Genomic DNA, 20,750 nt, shown 5'->3' on the forward strand with positions numbered 1-20,750 from the left:
AGACCATAGTCTAGCGATGGAGGTCGAAAGGATCGTAGTCGAAAGGTTATGGAGGTCAGAAGGACCGTTATCTAGCGATGGAGGTCGAAGTCGAAAAGACCATAGTCTGGAGACTAAAGTTGGAAGGACCGTAGTCGGCCGGCAACAGATATCGGAAAGACCTAGTCTGGTAACAGAGGTTGGAATGACCATTATCTAGAGACAGAGGTCCAAAGGGTTGCATTTGGCGGGCAACAAAGGTCAAAAAGACTATAGTCTGGCAACGGAGGTGGAAAGGACCGTAGTCGGCAGGCAACGGAGGTCAAAAGGACCATTATCTGGCAAAAAAGGTCTGAAGGATAGTAGTTGGCAAGCAACATAGGTGAAAAGGATCGTTATCTGACAAAGGAGGTCGGAAAGACCGTAGTCGATAGACAGTTATTGGGAGAAAATCTGATAATTTCGGGTGGCTGGGGTGCAAAATCCGGCAATAGTTGGTGATCGGGTGGAAGTCCGACTATTGTTGGTGGCCGGGCATAAATCGAGCAATAGTTGGTGGTTGGGCGAAAGTTTGGCGACAATCGGTTGTCTGGCGTATGTCCAGCGACAGTCGGCGCCAAGGCGGTGGTCAAGGAGTTTGGTGGCAAGAGAGATCTCAAATTTATCTTCCTCTCCTCTGTTCTTTCTCTTCCTTACTTTCCTACTTCCTCCTTCCTTGCTTCCTTCCCTCTCATGTGAAGAATGAGGGGCTATTTGTAGTTTTTTAGAAATGACATTGCCAGTAAGTACGGAGGAGATCAAGGGCATGTTGGGAGTGTTTTGAATGGACATCCGATATCGACTCCCTTGATTGTGGACAATTTATCGAGTATTTGAGTGTCTTAATAATGTCAGAATTGGATGATCTTAGGTTTATTTGACTATAATTATCTCACATTTGAAAATCGTTTGGTCATCCAATTTATAATTTGAACCTTCCAAATGTGCTTCGAGTCTTTTATTTGGACCCATTTTTGCTCGTACTGGGTCAAATTTGGTGTCGTTTGGTTTGTCTTTTCAAGACGTTCAGTTCAACTATAAGTTTATTAAAATCGGAGTTCAGATGTTCCTAAATTTAATTTTAGAAGTTTTCAACTTAATTTTGCCTCGAGATTCATGCTTGATTAAGATAAAATTTTTATGATATATCAGTAATATAGCCTAGATCTTGCCCCATTTCCAATGCACATTACTCTCATTAGATTAGAGACATATGTTGATCTTAGATCTAGTAGTTTCCAATGGGTGTGGATGCCAACAGGTTGCTATATTACATTATAAAGAATGTGCCAGTAAAAATCTACATAATTCTCTCAAATGCCAATTCTTATAATAAAATTACAATGATGAACTAAATAGAATTGAATATTGGATTAATAATCACTTTTGTTCTATAAATGCAAGGAGTTTAAAATGTTTTACATTTAGAAGTATACACATACTCAACCTTATCGCATCAGTTAACTGTCAATAAAAGGTTGATTAAAATCAAGTAGCAAGAAAGAAAATCAAACATCCCCCATTATTTCTCCTAATTTGCTTCTTCATCCTCTTTTCTTTGTTCATGGAGGAACAATAATTGGAGATGGTGGAACTGAGGATTCCAAAGGCCAGCACTCCCAATGACCCTCCTTGTTTTGAGAAATCTTGAAATGCTTTGGAACCCAATCTTCTCCTTTGCAAATTCTTTCTTTTCTTAGCCTTCTCTCCCTCTCCTCCACCTCCCTTTTATCATCTCTTGCCTTCTCCCAATCCTCTTCTAGTATATCCTTGATTACCTCTCCCCATGCCACTACTGATTCTGTTGGCTTTACTTCCTGAAATTGAAGCAAAAAAATATAGATACTGTACAGTTTTTAACATGTCATGTGTTAGATTCATTACCTGGAGGTTTTTTACAATTGGAGTTTTGAGATTTAGGATGGTTTGTCTAGCATCATATAGAACAGAGGTCTTCTCACTATGGACCTCCTTCAAGAAAATAGTTCTGCAAAATAAAAATAGAAAGTGATTATAGATAAGCACTTTTCTGTCGAGTTGGATCATTATGGTTTTCAGGACCACTGAAATAATACGCTGATTTATTCAGTCAACACTAAATATCTCCCAACGTTCCTGGTAGATTTTTATACCCTATAATAATAAAATTTCAGAAAAGTTCTATCATATAAAAAGGAAATAAGTTAGTTCTACCTGTCCCATTGACCATCAATCTCATAGATGATTTTGGATGATTTGGAGTGAAAAATCTTGCCTTTGATTAATCTAGAATTCCCACCAAAGCCTAAGAAAGAGTGGGCCTTATAGAAGATTAGCTCTGCCTCAAGTCCTGAGTCTTTGCACAGAATTGAAACAGTGCCAGCCCAGTCTGCTCCAGGCACTGGAAATAGATTGAAGAAAAGGTCAGGGGAATTCATTTCATAGCTTTCTCCATGGCTTAAAAGCTTCAGATGCCTCTTCCCATTAACACTAGCTTTGATACTTTTTCCTGAAATCAAAGAAAATAAGTAACAATCAGAAGACAACATGAAAATTTTCCATAGTTTTTTATGATTTAGGTGTTCAATTTACACTGTTTCAATGGTAATAACTTTGATTGAATGTGACTAAAATTCTGCTGTAACATTCAAAATTTGCGGGGATAAAAAAATAATTTCGACGTTAAAACTAACTTTGAACATCTAGAGCTTATATAAGATAGTGTAACTATTGAATAAATTAGCATAAAATTACATAATTTATGAAGTATACCATGAAACTTGGGAACAGGGAATTGGCACCAAATCAGTTCTAGTCTCTCCTCTTCATCAGTTGCATGCAATGCAGAAACAGGAGGGTGGTGTGAGACCTGCCAAAATAGTAATTAGTAACTATGAGAACACTACAGAAAAGCTAACAATGTAAGAAGGGTTAACTATGCAAAAAATCTTTGAGAGATGAAGCTGTGATGTAGTATAAAGAGATGTGCAGAACTGAAATGAAATCTTCCCTCTACTTTCAGATGTTAAGGGCTTGTTTAATTTAAACCATCCAGGAACAAAACTAGTAATTTTCTTAAGATCCTTAAATTTTCTTAAGATCCTTCTATATTTTTCACATTTAAGGTATCAGTCAAATACTTAAATGGGACAAAAATTGACCTGCTCAAGGAGGACATTAAGGTTTCCCCTAGAGACATGATGAGTTTCTCCTAGAACAGGATTGAAAGGAGCCCAGCCGAAGATCACAGGCCTGGTTGTTGATATAGCCCAGGCAACTACAGCAATAAATCTTTCAAGGCTGTTCTTACCACGAGCACATTTCGTTAAAATATCTTCACTTGTGCAGTAAACTGATTCACCATAGCACTGCAGCTGTGATTTTGGCATGTTGAAAATTGGAGGAAGCTACAGATGTCAAAGGAAGAAAGGGTGTAGCAATATATCAGTAAGTGTGAATGTATTAACTATCATTAAAATTTTCACATGGTCTATAGCATTGCATCAAGCTCTATCAAATATATGAAGGTAATGATATGAAATTTTCTTTTGTTGAGCTGTATAGAAACACTGAAAATAAGGCCATATAAGTTCTTAGATCTATATCATCTTCCTCAGAAAAAATTATTCTGTGCAATCACCGGATGAAGTCCGGAGACAATCAGAGTGTGCCACGTCATTTTTTTGCTATGTACCAGTATTGTGTACCAGGTGACGTGGCGCACTCTGATTTGCTTCCGAACAGTCCAATGACCACATAATAATTTCTCCTTCCTCAAGATTGTAACTATCTATTTCTCTCATGGAAAAGAGTGATAGCTATCTGCTCTTTTCGCTATCCTGTTTTGAAGTTCTAAGTTAATAGTAAAATCCAATTTGGCAATGATTTTCTTGCCTAATCTTGATCAAAACAAAATGTCAAAAGCTCATGTCATAATTTATATAAGGAAAAAAAGTTATAATGCACGACATATCTTTAATATGATATAATTAGTATCTTATGAATTATGTTTCATTTGGGACAATTTTCTTACTATTTTCTACAACATCTTTTTATTATCAAAATTTTTTGAAAGCAACGAAAAAATAGTGATCAAAAGTTATCTCAAACGAAACCTTAAATGAAAAAAATTAATATCCCTTTGTGCATAACTAAGGTTCCTTATGTGAATCTATTTTACCTAATCACTTTACATAACAAGCCTAATGCATTAGGTATAAGCTGAACAATATTGATTGAATATGTTGCAGCTTTAGTTAGCTGTCCTCATGACAGATAGGCTTTGATGACCATAGTTAGGATATCTATGTTTGGTAGCTAAATCTGTCTTCCCAAATAATTTTATTTTTGGCCAATAAATTTTTGCAAGCTTACAACTTCTGATTTCAGCAAAATTGTCACAGGTCTTTAAAACAAATTACCTAATTTCTGCTCCATTGCCCTCTATAGCTTCTGAAAGCTGACTATCAGGCAATGACAACACTATCAATGTTTAAAGAAGTCTCTTTCAGGAGGTATTCTAATCCAAATCTTCTTTATCATTGCCCGGGTCACTTTCGGGATTATGGGTCAACCCGAAATCGACTCGATTTTTGAAGCTAATCAACTTGCTGAACTCGAATCAGACCCGTATGTCAAGCGTGTTGACCCGAACTTGTAATTTTCCATATATGATTTCGGGCCATGTCAAATATTGACACTCCTATGTGGACAGATAGTTCAAAGATCTTAGGAGCAAGCTTTTTCTTTTTTAATATGATGTTTATCAGGGCAAAACTAAAATCAATGATAATTATGACATTTAAGGCTCAATTGTTAATAACTAAAGAACTAGTGAAAATGACACGAAATTAGGCAAGCACTAACGAGTTATTTGGTTTGGAATATACGTTTAAATTTGTTTTTTTTTTTTTTAAGAAAAAAAATCAGATTATCTTAATTCAATTTATATTAAAATTAATTTAAACATTATTAAATTAAATTATATATAAAATATTTATATTATATGAATTTAAAATAAATTCAATAAATTTTAAGCTTATTTTCTAAAAATTACATTATGATATTCTGATATAAATTTTTTATTAAAAATTATAACATAAATTTGAACATATTAAAAAAAAATTAAAGTTCAAATTGACAAACTGAGTTTATTCTTTCACTATCAATTTCATTTAAAATAAAAAATTAATACAAAATGTGAACAATTAACTAAAATTATATTAAATAAGACAAAGAATTTTGAATTTTGTTTTGATAAAAGTTTTAATAAGAAATTCTGATCCAATTTTTTAATCAGATATTCCGAGAAAACATTATGAAAAATTAACATTTAAAAAAAAAAAAGTTGACAGGATCTAACGCTTGCCTGAAAATTGGTGAGATCTGATCCTGGCCGTACATTACGAAATAGGCTCAAGACTCGATGGAACATATTAGGTGGTCGGTGCTCCGCGGCTAATCCTTTTTCAAGTGACAACGGCGGCGTAAGCGTGGCCTTCCTTCCCGTCTCTACGCCAACCTGCACCTCATTCATTACTAGTAAATATTTAAATCTCTCCCTAATGTTCTCAAATTAAAAAATAAAAAAAAATATTTATACCTCTTAAATTAATATTGTGATAACATCTCATCTCACTTTGATGTCAAATATTATGAATTAAGTGATAGATATTAATATAATATAAAATAAATTTAATTAAGATATCATAGCTCAAATTTAAATAGAATAAGTTTTGTAATAATCATATTTAATTTAAAATTAATATAATATAAACGTGATAATTTTCTTGCTGTTTTACTTTCGAATTGTAATCATAATTTTTATTTAATCATTATTATTTATTAATTTGAAGAAATTTTTATACTATAAAAATATTTTTTATAATAATTTAAAATTTTATTTTTTTCACAATATTTTTATAATTAACTCTATAAAAAATAACGTCACAAACTAAACTTTTGAGAGGAAAGGTTCAATAGGTTTATTTGTTAGCTATTTGTTGATTCTTCTCATGTAACTATGTAAGCAAAGAGAAATTATTCTGTGCAGACAACGGACCGTCCGGAGACGAATGAGAGCGCGTCACATCTCCCAGTACATAGCAAAAAGTGACATTGAGCGCTCTCATTCATCTTCGGATGGCATCCGGTATCCGTACATATGAATTAATCGTAAGGCAAGTGGATAAATGGATAATTTCCTTGCAGGAAAGCATTAAATCCAAATTTCTTCAAATATTCTTTTCAAGTTAACTGGGGCAAACCAACGGCTAGGATTTTCCAAAGAATCATGTTTGATTAAAAAGTCATAATTAATCATGCTATCATAGTATCATATATGACTTTTTTTAGGAGACATTTATGTTAATTAAGCCAAATTAAAAAAAATGCAATATTTGAACCTATGAATTTTTAGGCTTCATTTGGGATGACTTTCTTTCTGCTTCTTAAAACAACTTTTTAGTACAAAAACTTTAATTTAATTTTTTACTAAAAAACTTCTTTAAGAAGCAGCAAGAAAACCGTCCCAAACGAAACCTTAGGCTTCATTTGGGATAACTTTATTATTGCTTCTTAAAGCAACTTCTTAGTGTATTTTTATACTAAAAAATTATTTAAAAATGCAGAAAAAAAACTATCTCAAAATAAACTCTTAATTGATAATCAAAATTTTAAACCAACAACTAAGCCGAGCTACATCATGTCATCATTTATGATAAATCTATAGGATTAGTACGACGATGACGTAAAAGCAAAATATGCATAAAAGCTAGGGGTATAGAAGTAAGTTCACATAAAAATTGTATAGTAAAAGATGTTAAGCTAGTTCAGTTTTTTTTTTTTTTTTTTTATGTTAATCTAGTTCAGTTATCACAAGAAGTAGGGCTCATAATCAATAATAGTAATACTCATAATCATTTGCATTTTGGAGTTTGTTTAGGATGAGTAAAATATTTTATACAGTTGATTGTAAAGTTAAGAGAAAATAAAATTTCAATTATGATTGTATTTTGATTATAAATTTTTAAACAAAATTATAAGAAAGTAACAATAAAGCAGTGCACAAATAAAATTTTAGTTGTTTGAACAGTAAAGCGACCAAAAAGCTCTCAAATAAGAGAGATTATTATGTGTTGAGTCCGGACAGGAAGAACCGACGGACTATGAGTGTACTATGTACAAAAAATTAATACACCATGCGTACAAATATGTATATAGTGTACACTCACATATCCAGATGATTCTTCTTGTCCAAACTTCGCATAGAATAATTTATCCCCAAATAGACCATTAATCAATTTAAAATTAAAATTTATTTAATTTGGTTTGAGAATATCTCCATTTTAATATTATTGGTCTAAGAAATAAACTGAATAATTATGTTCGCATACATTTATATTTTACTATTTGCAAACATAAATAAATACTGCCAAAAAAAATTGTTTAGTACCCATAAGAATATTTATATTATTATTAAATGAATAAAATATTTTTTTAACTATATTTCATTATTTTGAGCATTATTGTATTATTATTAATATAATTTATATACTGAATATGATATGAGCATATATTTGAAAAACTTTCTCACCAATTTGTTTTTTTCTGAATCAATTATGATTTTGCATTGTTTTTTTTTCTTTTCTTTTTAAAAATTTAAATGAATAGAAAAACTTTTACATCATATTTATTAGTGTGGTAGTTATTACTTATTAGAAAGTTGCTATTTGGATTTTTAAAAATGATAATTATTCTCACAATAATATTAAAAACAATGTATATATTTTTTAATAAATCTTTAATTATTTTTACAAACTGGTGCAATGAACCGTCATATTCATTAAAAATCATTATTAAAAAATGAAATACTATTAAATTCCACTAATTAAAATAGTCTTTTTTGAAAGTTCATTTAAGGCTTATTTTTTGCTCCTTTCCTCTTAAGATCGTCACTATATATATATTTTAACTGAATACATATTTTTTAATTATTTTTCCAATACTTTCTAATCAGAAGCAGCTTTGTAAAATCAAGTATGCTAAAATATAAAAAATCTAAGAAAATATTATCCAGCTTGTTTTAAAAATCATTTTTAACATACATAATTATTTAAAAAATCTATTTTTATCATAACAATTATACAACTATTAAAAATATTTGCACCAAAACTTACATAATTATTTAGGCTTCATTTATGACAATTTTTTTACAGTTTTAAAACATAAAGTAGTAAGAAAATTATTCCAAAATACTTATTCCATAAAAATCACATTATTATATTCATAGGCATCTAAAATATATGAAAGAAAATATCTAAATATATTATGATATAAAAAATAATGAAATGAATTTTAAGATATTCAATTTATATTAAAATATCAAATTAAAAACTAATTTTAACATAAATGAAATGATTTTATAATTTATCATAATACATTTTGTAACGTGAATGCATTAAAAATATAAAAGGCAAGCTATCATGCGCCGAAGCACTAACGGCGCACGATTGCGAGAAGAATTCCTCACCATGAGAAATGACTATCACACATCAAGAGTCGTGTCAAGCGGTGCTTCACCATTCCTCACAGTGATCAATTCCTCCTTAAATGGGGTCCGGAAAGAGCGTCCGACGCGTCGGTTCGCCGTGCCACGTCATCGGTTCGCCGTGCCACGTCATCGGTTCGCCGGAACTTGCCCGTTGCCAAACCGCTCGCCGGCAATCGTGAGTTTGCCGGCTCGCCGGCAATCGTGAAACCGCTTATACAACAGTAAAAACAGAGAGTCTCAAGAGAAGAAGCAGATGAGGAATAAGAAGAAGAGCACTTTACCATTTTCAAATGAACAAGTATCGTATCCTCCGATTTCAGGAATGAAGAAGATCTCTCTCGATCTCCCCCTCCCCCGCTCTCTCTCTTTCTCTCTCTCTCTCTCGTCTTTGTTTCTCGGGCTGAGGAGATCAGACAGAAGGGGAGGCGAGCGGGAGTTTATAATTTTTTTGGTGAGAGGGGATTTCTGTAAATAAAAAATTATAAGCTACAATGTAGAATAATGTCAGGATGTTGGGATAGCTTGATGGCGACGTCGGGAAGGGCGTTCAGCGGACTGGGCCACCGCGAGATGGCATTTGGATTGGTTTTGCTGATCAGATGTTAATTATGGAGATTAGTGGCTTAAAAACTCTTAATAGTCAAAATTTCCTTACCAGGTCGTTCTTTCAAAAAAAAAAAAAAATATATTTATATAATATAATAACTATGAATTATAATAGAGAGAGGAGAAATTATTCAGGGCGGACAACGAACGCTGTTTGAAGATCAATCAGAATGAGCGACGTCGGTACCACGGCTCTATACTGCACGTACTGTACTGCGCTCGGTATTGTTGATGTAACTCATATTCTGATTGGTCTCCGAATGTACAGCTGCGTTCGGCGTCCGCACAGAATAATTTCTCTAGAAAGAGAACTTTGGGATCATATGATGAATTTTATTTTGAGCTAACTAATTATGAAAACAAACATTTTCACTTGAGGATTCCAATGGCACCAAAAATTTCTTGATTTCAGTCCAATTGAACTTAAATCCAACATTCAAAGGTTGAAATAGAAATTTCCCAGCACAATTTGGGAGACCAAACAACCATCGAATCTTGCATACTTGTACTGCAATCTAGTGTCTCAATGAAATGAATCCACAAAGCCAGATATTATTAAGGCTTTAGAATACCTAAAAATATTACATGATAAGGAGGATTAATTTGGACTGTCTAACGAATTGTTCTAATTTCTAGATGAAATCATCTAAATATTGTTATCTAGAAATCTATAAATTAATCCAACTATTACATATTTAGGGATGGTGGGGATGATCGCCATTAGAAATATTCAAAATAAGAGAATCCAGAGCTCTACTTGCAAGCACCAAATGCCCACTATTAATAATAACATCAAGGCCTATCGATGTTAAGATGATCTTCGCTCGTTGTCAACACTAACACCAATACTCGTTGATGTCAACAATGTTATTGCTCATTTTTTGACATCAATGCCAAATGCCCTTCATCGACACCAACATTTGTGCTTGTCAATCGATGTCAAAAGGTCATCGCCCTGACAACAATATCAATACTTGCTAATACTTATAATCTCATTTCTCACCATTCACACAAACGCTAATGTCCACAACAAAAGACAACCGCTCATTGTTGACACAAACATTGATGTATGCCGATGCCAAAAATATTAATTGTTGCATGTCAATAACACTAACATAAATGCTAATAATGTTAGCAAGGTCATTGCTCATTGTCAATGCACACAATATCATAAATCACCATCGACACAAATGGTTCCCTTGGTTTTCTTTCTTATAATTTTTTTGTTATCCCCTCACTACAAGAAAAGCGTCATTTTCCGACTGTGGCCATTTCTTTCAAAAAAAGACTAAAATTTGTTGGTAATTTGTATTTTTGGCGGAAATTTTTTCTACGGTAAAACACGTGTCTTAAAACAAACACCGATAAAAAATTCTGCCGCTCTTGGTGAGTGCTAAGTAACTTGTAGCATTGAACATTCTATTCAATTGATAATAATTGTCACATGAAGGTACGACTAGAATAAAATCTAAGATGTTCGTAGAAGGTGATGCAAATGCGAATAGAATGGTGGTTCAGAGGTTTGGTCTCCCCAACACACTAACAATAATAACAATAATAAAATTAGACTTTGTATGTTAATAAAAATAAAAAGATAAAGCAATTTATAGAAACCACTTGCAACCTTATTGCCCTCATCACTTTAGATATGATTATTGTCGTGACCACTACAGAAAAATCACTTATTACCGGCGGTTTTTGCCGGCAGTTAACTCATGTTTTCCGGCGGTTGTGTAAAAAACCGGCTGCTTATCCTTGCATAACGGCCGGGTAGGCCGCTACTAATAACCGACGGTCCAACCGCCGGATAAGCCGCCGTTACTACCGGCGGCTGGACAACCGCCGGTAATCAATAAATTTTTTGTAGTGGACATTTATGTTAATGGTTATCAATCTCTCTCAATGATATCTTGACATTTATGAGATTGACTCTTCTCTATCACTTCCTCTCTCTTAGTCTCTCTCATGTTCAGGACATGCACGTAGCCCCCTTTCACTTCCACATATAAATAAACGGTGGTTAGACTACTAGCTAGTTATTGAGCAAAATGCAAAAGATCATCAAATCAAATAAAAACTTACGTTAACCCTCTTAACATTTATGGATAGAATCTTAGTTATTCATAAACTTCATCTTATAACTGCTTAACAAACATTCAGTTCTTTGATAGATCCTTAATTAGTAATGGATCTTAGCCAATTTGTTCGAATATTTACATTAATCATTATGGTTCTTTTTTAAAAGGTTTTTACATCACATGTTTGTTGGTTTTGTGTGGAATACAATTGTGTCAATCAATCTGGTTGTGTTATTGGCTAAGCCTCAATTTTCTAGCATGAGTTTAATGAGAAGCTCACTGGGGGGTTGTGGGGGCAGCACGCTCTTGCTCAGGGGTTTGAAGTGAAGCCCTTATTGTGTTGTGGTGCTAGAAATCCAGCGTGAAAGCACTATGGAACATTTCTAGGACAAATCACAATGCAGGAGCACTGTGAACTCAGCACAACAGTGTTATAGTTTACAATGCAATGATGGTGGGAGATAGAGAAGTCAGCACCTAAGTGTTGCATATACAACGACGTAGCACTGCGAATAGGGTAGAACAATTTTTCTTATTTCACTTGAAGGGTTGCATTCTTCAGTCTAATAAAGGTACATCTCTTTGCATGTTCTGATTGTAGAGTAAAAGGGCGGGATGGCCAATTTTAGGTCAATTTCTGGCGTTTGTCCGGCGGTTTGAACCGTCAGAAAATATTCACTTAACACCGGCGGCCAAACCGTCGGTAACATGCGACGCCCAAACAAAAAATCGGCGATCATTTTACCGCCAGCATTTTCGACAATTTACGGTTAAAACCGGCGGTCACACGGCCGGTTTAACCACCGGTAATACCGCCGGTAATTGTTGGTTTTCCTGTAGTGTTAGGAGAGAGTGTGAAAAGAGAGATATGTACAATTTCTCTTATTTTTATTGTTGATTTCTTGGTGCGATGTGACTTTATTATTTTTTCCTAATTTTGAATTTTCACATGTTAAGTTGATGTTCTTTTCACTGTTTTCTTTTTCTTGTTTGTTTTGTGGTTTTATTCCCAACAATGGTAAGGAAAACAACTAATTTAATGCACTTATAAGCTGTTATGAATGAAGCATGGATGTGTAGTTAAAACACCTTCCTTTTTTCACAGTTTTTGAAAGGTCATTATAATAGTGATGGATGTTGTCAAAATATATCTTCAACTTTATTTGCAAATGAAAAGACACTTAACACAGCTCTCTCTGATCTGTTGGTTGGGAGTTTTGGCTACCAACTAAGAGGTCTTGAATTTGAATTTTACTTATATGATATTTGTATGAGTCTGTCTTCATTAGCCTAAATGTCCAAAAAATATATATTTAACCATTACGGAGAAAGGTAGTAGCTTATAAACGGAAAAAAATTACATATAGATTAATCTGATATAACATGCATTACGCTTGCTTAGATGTCATTAAGATTAGTGCTTATATATTATAAATCATACAAATTCAAGCCTATTATCATGAATTTTTTTAATAACATGCATCTTCTTTATAATACATTCATAAATTCATTTCTTTGAAATGTCTAAACAGTATATCTGTGTATATAGGCATATGGATACTGAACTTTCAGTTAACCAGTATGGAACTTCTTTAACAAGTTCTAGATCGTTATATGATGTTGGGAAGCTATATTAATCAACTTAGGTTTCTTTGAAACAATTTTTTTAATGCTTTCAAAAGCAGTTTTTTAATACAAAAATTTATCTCGAGATTTTTTTATAATAAAAAATTGCTTTAGAAAGTAATAAGAAAACATTTCCAAACGCCATATTGCATGATACTTGGTTATAAAAAAAGCATCATGTAAGCATTATTTCCTACATTATTCATTTATTTGAATGGCCCTTACCTATAGTTCTTAAACATTTGCTTTGAGTCGTTATAATCAGGGGTGTCAATTTCGAGTCACTGGTCGGGTTTGGGTCGAACCCGAAATTGACCTGGTACTATTCGGGTATCTGAACCCGACCCGTTTTTGAAAACAGGTCAGTTTTCCTGACCCGCTTCGGGTCTAAGTCAACCCGACAAGACCCGAATGACCCATTTCCAACAAAAAATTGCTAGTTTTGGATCAAAAAAAGTCTATATCCTTTTCCTCGGGTAAAAATTGGGTCTATATCCTCTTTTTAGGGTAAAAAATGGGTCTATATCCTCTTTTTAGGGTAAAAAATGGGTCTATATCCTCTTTTTTGGGTCAAAAATGGGTCAAAATCGGATCAATCTCGGGTTGCCGTGTCAAAATCGGGTTTTCGTGTCAAAATCGGGTCAAAGGGTTAACCGGAACCCTACCCGATTTTTGAAACGGGTCGAAATGTTGAACCCGAACGGGTTCGGGTTGACCCTAACCCAAAATTTTCGGGTCGGGTTTTAGTCGCGTTTTCGGGTCGTGTCAAATATTGACACCCCTGGTTATAATAAGGTTTTGTTTGGGACGATTTTTTTACTATTTCTTAAAAGTTTTTTGGTACATAAATTAAAATTTTTGTGCTAAAAAAAATTATTTTTAAAAACAGTAAAAAAGCCGTCACAAACAAAATCTAAATATTACTGACCGTCTTGAACATCTAATTCCTCCATTTCATTATAGCTTAGACCTGTAAACTCAACTTTAGTGGAAGAAACATTATGAATAGTACTGTAACTCTCTAAGGAGTACAGGAAAAGTGGCTAATAGCTATGATTCTTAACTGCGAAAAAATTCTGTTTGAGTTGCCAATGTATTAATGATGGATTTTAATCGTTTTTAAATAATTGATGAGCATATTGTTGATGAATTTTCTGCGCATGGATTATTCATTGATAGACAGTCGATATGCCTGGACTTAGTTCATGGCCCAAGCCAGTTCCATCATTTTTTTCTTGTCATTCTTATGCTGTCCCTCTCTATTTCTCTCAATTGAGTCACTGTAGCAGTTGCACCTCCTCTATCTCTCTCCGCCGCACCTCTCTTCTCCCCACTGGTTAGTTTTTATGTCCCTTTCTCTCTTCACTATTGCTTTTTTATCAATTGCAGCCATTTGGTTTTGGACGGCTTTCTTACTGCTTCTTGAAGCAACTTTCTAGAAAGAAAAAAAATAAATTTTTAACTAAAAAGCTGCTTCAAGAAGCAGTTAAAAAGTCGTCCCAAATGAAGCCTAAGACACTACCAGATTCATTGCAATGGTTTAATGACCACTGCTAATATGATGTATTTGTATTCTCTATAAGGACTTTCAACCGTTGTTTATAAACCGCTTCAATTATAAGACTTAGCAATGATTTTAACTGCCACATTACTATAATGTAGTAGCGGTTAAAACCGTTATTGTTTTGTAGCAAAGGAATATATATATATATATAATTCTAAAAACTGAATTTGGTGATCAAATTTCAAAGCTTTAAATTGCAAAATTGTTTGATTGTGTTTTCATCATGAAAAAATCATTAACACTTCATAACTGAGCTTTGTGGATGAGGATGATATATATGATATTGTTGCATGAATTGTCTCATTTCATTTTGAAGTATTTGCATTTGATCCTCAAGTCTTGCAAAGTAAATGTACTACCGCTGTTGCTATTGCCTAGAGTGATGGTGCTATGAGGAAAATATCAGATTGGAGTGACCCCAAAACCTTGTGCATGTACTCTACCATGATTTTCAAGCTTCATGATTGCCTTAAACACTCTCTCATTTGTCTCTAAATTTTTATCTTCTAGCTTTAACCCTTCCTCAACATGCATATCACAAGCATTATCTACACTAAATAAGATAAAGTTAGAGCTCAACATTCTCATTCTATTAACTGCTTATGAAACTTGTTAATATTACACATTTTAGTCATAACTTCCTAGAGATGACTAAGATCTATCCTTATGTGTACGATTGATTCTTCATAATTGAAGGCGATCTAGTATTGACTGTAAAGTGGATGTAAATTAATTTCCTTACTAGCTAGCGGTTATAATCTAACCTGAATTTCACTACCATAAATCCTCCTAGGTGTTGAATTATGTTCATATGTATTATCAAAGAACAACTTCTCTTTTCGAAATACATGACTTGATGTTAGCCTATGTTGATGACTAGGGGTGTCAATTCGGGTCGAACCCAGAACTGACCCGACAATATTCGGGTCAACCCGAACCCGACCCATTTTTAAAAACAGTTCAGGTTTCCTGACCCGACACGAATGACCCGGGTTTGACCCAAAATTGCTAGTTTTCTGATCAATCTCGAGTTTTCGGGTAAAAAAATGGTCAATCTCGGGTTTTCGGGTCAAAAATGAGTTTTCGTGTCACTTTTGGGTCAATTTCGGGTTGCCCGAACCGATTTGTAAAACGATTTGATTTTTTGAACCCGAACCCAACCCGTTTAGGAACCCAACCCGTTTCGGGTTTGGGTTGACCCGAACCCGAATTTTTTCGGATCGGGTTCAGGTCGTGTCGAAAATTGACACCCCTATTGATGACTAATATATGCAAACTTTTTTACTCTTAGATAGCCATAGAGACTGTATTATGTGCACAATATGGACAAATAAATCTTTCTTTAGTACTCAATTCATATAGCATATCATAAGCAAGAAAGTCATTAATAAAATTTCTCTCACAAGACAAAATCATTGACCGACTAAAGGATGATTGATCCATTCCACTCCACGGAGGCATATAATAATATGGTAACAAAAGCATGGGCAAAATGTTATATGTATTGCTCATATGAAAATAATCCAAAATTATTTATATATATATATTTACTTAGAATTTTTTAATATATTAGAAAGAAATTTGTTTCTAGGATTTTTTTTTTTATATTAGGTATTGGTTATAAAACTTTAATTTTATATCAACTAAGTTAATTATTTTAACTGTATGTATGCAATTAAAAATTAGATTATATATTGATAATAATATTATTATTCAAATAAAAACCATTTAATATCATTGTTATAAATTATTGATCAGGGAATGTCCTATGCATGCGAGCCGTTGATTATGCTGAAATTATAATATTGCAGATCATTAAAACTTCATAAATAGGTTAGTTATTAGGTCAGAGGGAACAGTTGATCCATTAATTACACTGTTAGGGCTATAAATGAATGATTCGAAATATAGAATTAATTTGTTGACTTAATTTTTAAATATAAATTTTATTCAAATCTATTTATTTATTTTTCATCGAGTGCAACTCTATGGAGAATTTTAATAAAGTATAATTAAATTAGATTTAAAAATATAGTTCAGCTAAAAATTATAAATTTATTCTCATATTTTTCATTAAATTTATTCTAATATTTTTTGGCATTCAATTTTGATAACAAAATTAAATTAAATTACCTTATTTATTCATCTAATGATTTGTTAAATATTTTGAAAACATACATCTAACTATAAAAATCCGTTAATTATAAAAGTTAATATAAATAAAATAAATCATCAAATAGATATTTAACATATTATTTCATGAGTGTTGTTAAATAATAAATCTATTAATATTTAAATATATTTATTAAAACTTTTATTTAAATTTATTTTATCATCTGAAAAACTAACATAATGAATTTATATAAATCGAAATATTATATTTGTAGGGTTAGGCAACCAAAGTTCCTAGTTGGGTGCTAGTTGTTATATTAATGGTCTACAAAAATTGGTGGAATAATATTAAATTGGCTGATTGATTTTCTTAGAAATACTATTGTTAAACTATTGCCTAACACAAATTATCACAACATATATAATATATTCTGTCAAGCATTATGAGAAGACAATTAATATTTTAAATTAAAGTAAGAAGAAATATTGATAAGAATGTGTCATCTCATCATTAATTAAGAGAAGCTTTAGTCAAAATTTGCGGGTTAAAATATTCCATCATTAATATCACAAACTCTAATTATAGGAGAATATTATTTTAGAGTAGTTTGATATATAATTTTTTTAGATTTATTTCAAAATGAATATAATATAAAATCTTTTTATATAAAATTAATCTTAAAATAAGATTTTGTTTTGGATGGTTTTCTTACTACTTCTTTAAATAATTTTTTAATAAAAAAAATTAAATTTTTTGTACTGAAAAGTTGTTTTAAAAAGCAATAAGAAAGTCATCCCAAACGAAGCCTAAATCTTATAATTTCAAAGTATATATTAATCAAAATCATATTATGATTTTCTTGAATATGCACAACATTGATTGATGAATTGTTATAATTTATAAGTTAATAAAATAATGAATCCAAGGATCATATAATTCATTAAAGGTACAAATATGAAATGTAGCAAGAAAGTATGAATAAAATAGCAATTTCATTTTAGACTAGTCAACATCCAACAGTAAGCTACCTATAATAGTAAATATAAAAGAAATAATTAATTATACAAATAAATCATTAATGATAATAAGACAACTTCAAGAAATGCCAAATTGTTAATTTCCCCATAATGAAGATGGTTGTTAAATGTTATGTTATTTTTGTGACCAGAGTTACTTGGTTAGTGAGCGAGCATGGTTGAGAACCCCTAACCCATGTTCGAATCCCCTCTCAAGCGGCTCGTCTCCTTTGAGAGGAGTAGCAAAGCATAGGCCCGACACCTGTAGTTTGGCTCTGCTAAGTTCCGCAGATGAATTAGTTAAGCTGCCATGCATCTTCTAAAGAGTGAAAACTGATAGATACCACATTAAAAAAACCTTTAAAATAATTTACAAAATTGCAATAAAGCGAAAATTTTGCATGAGATATCTCACTCAATCAAGTAACAATAGCAAATAATTCATGACAATTATGTAATAAAATAGTAATATTGTAAAAGAAAAAAAAATGGAGGACTTTATGTGTAGATAGCATAGTACGATGGAATGATAAATTATTACATGCATTATTTGGCTATATAATGATCTTCGTCTATAGAAGTCCATTGGCGCATTTAGTGACAGGTAATTCAGTGGTCACATCGGCTGATATATAATTTCTTCTAAAATAATTAATAATTATTATGATCAGTAAATAATATTCTCACCGTTGGATCTGTAATTTTTTTTTAATTGATGTGGACTTTCCCCAATTAAAAAGCCCATTTTAAAATGAAATAAAATTAAATATGATAGGAACTTAGGAAGAGAGAGCCTTAAAAGCAATAAAATAAAGCTCCGTTAAAAATAAAAATAATAAAACAAAAATAATGGAGCCCAGAGAACTTCAAAAAGAGCGGGGGCGAGGGCTCAGTCAATAGAGACCAACTGACCTTGTAGGCACGCATCATCCGACTGCAATAATGAAAAGATGTGATAGGCCTAGAACAAGAGCACATGGTAAGCATGGAGATCAAATTGAGACATTGCTCCTTGCCCTATAGGAGTAGATGAGACTATGGTAACAATCTTCGTATCTCAATTTTGTCGATCGAGCTCGACAAGATGCCCGCTTGGGATCGATCGCACAAGAGGGAGGATGCCAATTTTTTTTTCTCTTATACGTACAACTTCGTGGCATTGTAAATCCACTGACAAGATGCTGTAGTTAGAACCCTCTGTGACGAAAAATTATTCTGTGCGAAGGGCGGACGCAGAACATTTTCCGGAGACCACCAGAATGAGCCATGTCAGCAGTACCGAGCAAGAGGTAATGTGGTGGATACTGATTGGTCTCCGGATGACATTCGATGTCCTCATAGAATAATTAATCCTCTGTGACAGAGAGCACAAAGTTGCAGTGTTGCAGTTTACAGCACTACGAAATTGTGAAACAAAGAAGTTAGCATAAAGATGGAAGTGTTGCGAGTACAATGCCATAGCACTATGAGTCAGAGTGAGTAATCGTTCTTGCTTCACTTCAAGGGTTGCATCTTTTCGTGTATACAAGCTCATCTTTTCGGTAAAATTTTTGCAAGGATCAATTTGTAAACTAAAATATACTTTTAATTAAAATCTTTTGGAGCAGTCTCACAAACTGCATTATTCTAATCTCTGAATATTCTATATTTATTTTGTTATGCATGATCTCAAAGTTTCTTTTCAGAAAAAGCAGACTTAGGGTCTATATGGGAAAAAATTATTCTGTGCGGACGCTAAATGCAGCTCTGCATTCGAATACCAATCAGAATGAGCAACGTCAGCAATACCGAGCATGGTACCGAGCGGTACCGAGTTATGGTACCGATGTGGCTTATTCTGATTGGCCTCCGGACACCATTCGGCATCCTCACAAAATAATTTCTCATGGGGCAGTTTTTCGTTGCTTTGCTTTTCAAATTTGGCTATTGCTTCCTCGTTGCTTTCTCATTATTTTTCAGATATTTATGTGGTAGGGAAAAATACTTTTTATAATCAGAAATTCAGAATAATTACTTGCTTTCACCATAATGACTTCACAACCAACTCTGTAAATCTATTATAGAAAAATTAAAACTTTAAGTTGTTGTAGAAAGAAACTTTCCAATACAAAAATTTCTTCAAATCAATAAAAAAGTAATAATGAAATAGAAATTATAATTGCGGTCTAAAAACAAAACAAAAAGAAAACTTTGGAGTTTTGATCACTATTTTTTTTTTTTCGCTACTTTTGAGAAACTTTTATACCATAAAGCTCTTATAGAAACGAAAACGAATAAACATTTTACAATCTTATGCCTCAAAATCACAATTTCTTCGATCTTCCAAATGCGTAAGATCATTTCAGACGACTTTCTTACTATTTCTTAAAACCATTCTTATAAAAAACATGAACACATCATATGATTACTCGTAATTCTGTCGCGAACATTCCAATAGAAAAGCCATAGTGGATTTTTTATTTTTGTTTGTAATGTCGGCAGTATGGGTAATAACTAATAAGAAAGAAGTTTCAAAGAAGATACAGATGAGAATAAACTCTTAATGATAATTGATAGCTAAGAAATATGGTTGAGGAGGTCAAAGTAAACGTGCATTGCTTGTCATTGCAATGGGGCCTCAAACATTATAAATACATTAATATTTTTAAATTGATTTAGATGTGACATCTTTTTATTTTATAAGAACACATAAATTATGGCAAATGTATCAAATATCTCGAAGACTTTATTGCCTTGTCAGCAAAGTTGTTTTAGATTTTCATTTATTATGAGCTAATTTTTAGGTTGGTGCAGCTCCAGTGGCAGATAAGACTAGAGAGAGTCGTCTCAAATGATTTGATCTTATGAAATATCAACCTTCCGATGACAATGTTAAGAAAGTAGATATATAATGTATTAGATATGACTTATATTGTTCAGAAAGGGAGAGGTAGAGCTATAATTTAACTATTAATATGACATAATATAAATAAGTGATTCATATAACTGACCTCACATGGTCGCAATGACGAAGCTAAAAAATTTTAAAAGGGGGCCATCTTTAACCTTGATTCAAATGATTTTTATATTCAGATTCAATTAATTATTTTATTGTGTATATGTATTATTAAAAATCAATATACTCTATGAATATATGCTTGCAAATTTCATTCGAGTTTTTTTTTTAAACAGCTCTCGAGAAGCGTCTGATGCGGGCTTT

The 20,750-nt window shown here is 32.5% G+C and overlaps 1 protein-coding gene across 2 annotated transcripts; it reads right to left on the bottom strand.

Moving 5' to 3' along the window:
• Positions 1-1,368: 1,368 nt before the first annotated feature.
• Positions 1,369-8,961, bottom strand: LOC110110141 (oxysterol-binding protein-related protein 4C). Of its 2 annotated transcripts, XM_020841483.2 has the most exons (7): positions 8,830-8,961; positions 5,366-5,518; positions 3,159-3,404; positions 2,770-2,866; positions 2,212-2,506; positions 1,903-2,005; positions 1,369-1,835 (listed from the first exon to the last, which is right to left on the bottom strand). In XM_020841483.2, the coding sequence occupies exons 1-7, from the start codon at positions 8,830-8,832 to the stop codon at positions 1,581-1,583; spliced, it is 1,152 nt and encodes a 383-aa protein (XP_020697142.1). In that variant the 5' UTR covers positions 8,833-8,961; the 3' UTR covers positions 1,369-1,580. The 2 variants fall into 2 exon arrangements, with proteins under 2 accessions (XP_020697142.1, XP_028553709.1); XM_028697876.1 differs by lacking the exon at positions 5,366-5,518 and having other exon boundaries at positions 8,830-8,941.
• Between the last annotated feature and the right edge of the window lie 11,789 nt (positions 8,962-20,750).

The sequence above is a fragment of the Dendrobium catenatum genome, unplaced genomic scaffold, assembly GCF_001605985.2.
Source record: "Dendrobium catenatum unplaced genomic scaffold, ASM160598v2 fragScaff_scaffold_1021, whole genome shotgun sequence".
NCBI classification, from domain to species: domain Eukaryota; kingdom Viridiplantae; phylum Streptophyta; class Magnoliopsida; order Asparagales; family Orchidaceae; genus Dendrobium; species Dendrobium catenatum.